This window comes from Salvelinus fontinalis, unplaced genomic scaffold, assembly GCF_029448725.1.
Source record: "Salvelinus fontinalis isolate EN_2023a unplaced genomic scaffold, ASM2944872v1 scaffold_0127, whole genome shotgun sequence".
Classification (NCBI taxonomy): Eukaryota; Metazoa; Chordata; class Actinopteri; order Salmoniformes; family Salmonidae; genus Salvelinus; species Salvelinus fontinalis.
The window spans coordinates 5524-11336 of NW_026600336.1; the positions used below are offsets into that span (position 1 = coordinate 5524).

The window sequence follows — 5813 nt, forward strand, 5'->3', positions numbered from 1 at the left end:
TTTATGAAACACAATCATTTCTTTTCAATAAATTGTTTTCTTTCACAAAATAACACTCCCATGCAAATGAATGACAAGTCAATAGTTTTATTCTTATCATACAAAATGATTTCCAACAACCACACAATACAGTAACACACGCTCAATAAAACCTTGAATATGAATAGACAACATCAGATACAGTTCAAATCTATCACTAGCTGGTAGGGAACTGGTAATAAAACTTGCTGTCTTTATAAATGATATTTGTTTTATACAGTAAGTAAGGAACCATAAGGAAAACATTTGTCATGGATGACTAGCTAGTAGGAACCAGAGCTATGTCAGTGTTCAGTCCTTCAAGTCCTTCCCAATAGTTACTTAGATTTGAAAACATTAGCCGAACATAACACAATGTAAAGCTAACAATAAGTCATGTTAAATCCTTTAAATCATTGAGAACATGTTATGGCCAAAGGCAGTACTAGAACAGTGACTTGTCTCTGTTATGTTGTTTCACGACTGGGGCCTTCCACTGGGCTCTGTTGAGAAAACAACGCCCCCAGCAGGCAGTCTGTAGCGTTGCAAGCAGAGGGCTCCTCTCCTCCCAGACACAACAGCCTGTGGTACCTAGCCTGCGGAACCCAGCACAGCACCCTGGAACGAACACGAACACACGCGCATAGAGATGCACAAACACACACGCAGGCACACACACCGTGTGAGCTATATTAACATGGTACTTACTCTTAAGTATTCTTTAAACAAGTCAAAGATGAAAGAGTGTTGTGAAGCGATCTGAGTGTGACCTTGTACCAGTTGTAGATGTCATCGCTCACGGGGTCAGGATACGTTTGAATCCACTGACCGATTGACCACACCTTGACCATATTGCCTATAGCAACCGTCTCCCCTTTACCCTCTCCATCGCCCACCTCAGCAGGCTCCTCAGGGACGTCCTCGTAGCACAGGAAGTAGCTGCACGAGAAACACACACACAGTCACACAGGCAGTGAGAGATGCCATCTGATCAACTGTTCTTAGGCCCGAATTTCAAAATGCACATTGTCATCGAACATCTCAGTTCAAAAGAGTCCCAAAGTTTTCTTGCCACTAATATTACAATTATCGTTTATTGGCATGTTGTGCCTTACTTTAACCATTTCTCTACCGCCCCCTCTCTCTCTCACTCACTACTCTGTCTTGGTGGCTCTCTCTTTCCCTGCCACTGGCTTGTCCTCCTCTGGATGTCCCTCCATCTCGCCATCCGTTTCCTGCTGTAGGCTCTCTCTGGGTCTCTCCACATTCCAGCGCATGCGTTTGTACAGGCCAGTGTGGACCCCAGCCAGGTACGGGGCTAGACGGCAGTACCTGTATATGGACAGCTCCACACTGTCTATCTGACACTTGCCAATGTAGAAATGGGAGACACTGGAATGGAGAGAGGGGGAGGAAATGCTGTCACTTAAAGTTGTTGTATTTCTTTCTAAGAATGTGACCATAGAGGACCTGCAAAACATGTCCTATGCGGTCCTCCTGCCATCGATAGCTCTGCTCATCTCCAGTCCAGAGTCACTCCACTCCTCCTGCCGGGGGTCAGATCAAGTCCAGTGGACGCTACGTGTGACTGGGGAAGACTGGGACTGTCTCTCAAATGGCCCCCTATTACCTATATAGCCCACATAGGGCTCTGATTAAAAGTAGTGCACAATGTAGGGAGTAGGGTACATGGTATCATTTCGGACTAGAACATAGAGATTGCTTTTGAAGGGACTCCATATATCAAGCTCTTTAGAAAAAGGGGATTTCAATGGACTATGTAAAAACATCAGACCTGAGTTCATCTTTTGTGGGTACGAGCTTTCTACACAGAGGAGTGTGCAACTGCATGAAAGCTGGAAATTGCATTGACTGGCTGTCCAGGATACAGTACATCTAGATTCTCTAGAGAAGATATACGCTGACTATGTACAAACTGTAGGTCACAGTAGGCAAATAAATCTCCTTCAATGATACAGAAAATTATATACAATTAATTTGCGTAGTTTTTCTCTCCTAAATGAAACACGTGATCCCCATTTTTACTTCCACTCATTGTATGAGCCGTACCATGCTTTCAACCCTCCTGTTTCTGTGTTGATTTACAGTTTGTTCCCTGTTTGGAAACTTAAGAATGTCAATGTGCAAAGTGCAAGAATGTTACAGAAGTCTTGTATAAAATACTGTATATTATTTGAATTTTATTTCAATTGTATTTATATGTAAGAAGGTACAAAGACCTAGCCTGGGCACCATGTCTTAACAGAAGGGACAAGACTGGTTAGACTGGTACCCAGACTTACAAAGACCTAGTCCAGGTTAATAATTCCCTTCATTCCTTGGAATCACATCATGAATGTACTCCTAATAACCTGAGACCTGATACGTTTTATTTACGACATAAGATATCCATTCTAATTTACAAGTAATATGTTTGTACAAAGTGTTAAATTGTTTTTAAATAAAGAATATGAAAAATATCTTAGCATGGTTATGATTGATAGAGTTCCGTCATGATCACTTATGAAACGAGGTTGCAAAGTTATAATCACATGCTGCCCCACTATGATACATCTTGGTCATATCATGTAGACTACTGAATGTAGAGGTGAGCTCTCCTTTCCAAACACCTGCCTGACATTACAGCTATGGTCTTGCTGCGTTTCTGAGCAAGATTGTCAAGAAGTGTTAGAAATGTCCAGGGGTCCAAATAGATATTTTTTCTTACGGCCAAACAATCCTCAGAAGCAGCTACAGCATTTCATATTCTACTCTTTGTACCATTTATTCTTGTAAATGATCCGTTTCAGATAGACTATTGATGGAAGCGTTTTTATTTCAAGTATATTTATTCACCAAATGTTCATTGTTGTTAATTAACCAATTCATTTGAATAGTCTACTGTATTTTACAGCCATAGACGACACGATCAAGCAGTCCATTGGGGAATACAGAGACTCTTTACAAGCAACAAAGATCAAGAAATACCAGCGAGACACAGAGGACTACCAGCTCAACCAGGTGTACGCATGGGAAGGCCCAAGGACAGGAGCACGGAGAGGCCGACGGAGGGACGCACCACTGATCGGGGGACGCAGATACGCAGCAGCGGGAGGACATGGAAACTTGGACACAGAGGCATCCACCGAGAGCGTATTCCCTACAGACAGTGACTCCAGCTACCATGGCACACACTCTGTTTTTTTAGCCCGGAAGGAACAGAGGGCTCCACGAAAGAAAATAAACGATGCAGGAGAGGCAAGCGGTCGAAGTGGAGACCAGGAACACAGGCCGTGGACACGGAGCTACAGCGGACTGTGCCCTCTGTTCCATGCCAGCCAACCTCAGGCACATTCTCACAGGGTGTAAAACAAGCCTCACCCAAGGACGCTACACTTGGCGTCACAACCAAGTCCTTAAAAACCTTGCGTCCGCCCTGGAGGACAAGCGAGCTGCCACCAACTCCCTACCACCCCCAGCAGCATCACACCCCTTACGGACGACAATTGTCCGCGAAGGGGCTAAACCACCGAAGAGCGGCTCTACACCATTAGAGCGAGACCAGCTGCGCTTGGCCCGCGACTGGAAAATGCTAGCTGACATTGGCCGGCAACTTGTGTTTCCTCCGGAGATCGCAACCACCACCCTAAGACCTGACATGGTGCTCTGGTCCCATTCGCTCAAGAAGGTCTTCATCATTGAGCTCACAGTACCCTGGGAGGACTCAGTAGATGAGGCTTATGAGCGGAAACATCTGCGCTATGCCGATCTAGCTGCCGAAGCACGGCACCATGGCTGGAACACAGAAGTCCGACCAGTGGAGGTGGGCTGCAGAGGTTTTGTGGCGACATCTACAACCAGACTGCTTAGAGACCTGGGAATTAAGGGCCAAAGCCAGCGTTCGGCAATCAAAGCTGTATCAGAGGCGGCAGAAGGCAGCAGTCAATGGCTCTGGATGAAGAGGAAAGACCCCAGCTGGGCCCCGAAGTGAGAGGGCCAGGAGGTATGCGGTCAACAATGCTTGACTCAGGGAGGAAGACGCCCCTGCCATGCATAGTCCCATGGGATGTTGGCTATCAACAACAACGCAACTCCTATGACTAATTGGGAATGGGACGCAAGCGTAGGATTGATCACCCTGTCGCTGGCCGCCTTTGGGGAGGGTGTATAGTGTGAAAGGCCGAAACACCCTAGGAACCAAAGGTACACTACTGACGATCCGCTCCCCAAATTTCACCAGTCTCACTGTTCATGAACTCTTGGAAGTGCTTGCACAAAGGATAGTAACATCTCATCCTGTGTTCTTGGAATCGGGACGCGGTAATTAACCTCTCCAAAAAAGACCTTATTGACGCTCAAGTCTCAGTCTTATCTAAGGGCCTCTCTTTTGTATCTACATGTACAGATAAACCATTCGATACGAAAGTAGATCTGTTTAAATTCTTTCGCAAGATTAAACTTAAGCATGTGTTTTCGCAAAACACTGATTCGGGAGCTAGTAACACATCAAAGAACTGGTACCCATTTTAAGCCCAAAAGCAAATTCTGTCCCATGGTTAACAACTCCTCGATTAATACCTAATGTAGGTTAGTCGAACAAGAAGCCATGTCAGTATATACGAGACAAACAAACCATATTCAGAAGAATCTCACTAGAACAGAATAACTGGCACTCAATGAATTGATGAAAGATTCATCTTTGGTTATAAAACCTGCAGACAAGGGGGGTGCTGTGGTTGTTTTAGACTATGAAAAATATAAAGAAGAAATTCAGAGACAACTCAGCAATGAACGTTTCTATAGAAAACTGAGTGTTGATCCCACACAGGTGTTCCAAAGGGATATATGCTCTAATCTGGAGCAAGCCCTATTAAACAACCTTATCTCAAAACCTGAATATGAATATCTTTGCTGCAAATGTGCCATACGTCCATGCTTATACATTTTACCGAAATTACACAAACCTAAAACACAACAAGGCAACTATCCAGGCAGACCAGTGGTTGCAGGAATAGGCTCAATGCATACCACCCTGCATACCACTGCTGGCTTGCTTCTGAAGCTAAGCAGGGTTGGTCCTGGTCAGTCCCTGGATGGGAGACCAGATGCTGCTGGAAGTGGTGTTGGAGGGCCAGTAGGAGGCACTCTTTCCTCTGGTCTAAAAAATATCCCAATGCCCCAGGGCAGTGATTGGGGACACTGCCCTGTGTAGGGTGCCGTCTTTCGGATGGGACGTTAAACGGGTGTCCTGACTCTCTGAGGTCATTAAAGATCCCATGGCACTTATCGTAAGAGTAGGGGTGTTAACCCCGGTGTCCTGGCTAAATTCCCAATCTGGCCCTCAAACCATCATGGTCACCTAATAATCCCCAGTTTACAATTGGCTCACTCATCCCCCTCCTCTCCCCTGTAACTATTCCCCAGGTCGTTGCTGCAAATGAGAACGTGTTCTCAGTCAACTTACCTGGTAAAATAACGGTAAAATAAAATAAATAAATAAATAAAATGCTAGAGCCATTGTCGAACTTTGTAGACTCTTTTATTAAATCTCATGTGCAAGCATTGCCATCATATTGTAATGACCTGACTAGATCATAAAGGAACAATTGTCCAGACAGAGGCTTGAGTTTACGAATTGACGGTTTATTAACCCAACTTTACACAGGCTAGTGTTTGGACGTAGCCCACGCCAAATAAATGAAAGATAACCACAAGCCAACCGTGACCTTCTCTTGTGAAGGCAAGACATAAGAGAGAGAACAAAGGCTAAACCTGGTCTTAACTTCCAATGCTCC

General features: G+C 44.9%; 1 protein-coding gene across 1 annotated transcript; it reads right to left on the reverse strand.

Annotated features, from left to right (window-relative positions):
• Window positions 1–485: 485 nt before the first annotated feature.
• Window positions 486–3160, reverse strand: LOC129843379 (UPF0575 protein C19orf67 homolog). The gene is made up of 4 exons (XM_055912086.1): window positions 3066–3160; window positions 1174–1410; window positions 796–957; window positions 486–636 (listed from the first exon to the last, which is right to left on the reverse strand). Exons 1-4 carry the CDS (start codon window positions 3158–3160, stop codon window positions 486–488), a joined length of 645 nt encoding a protein of 214 aa, XP_055768061.1.
• Window positions 3161–5813: the final 2653 nt, after the last annotated feature.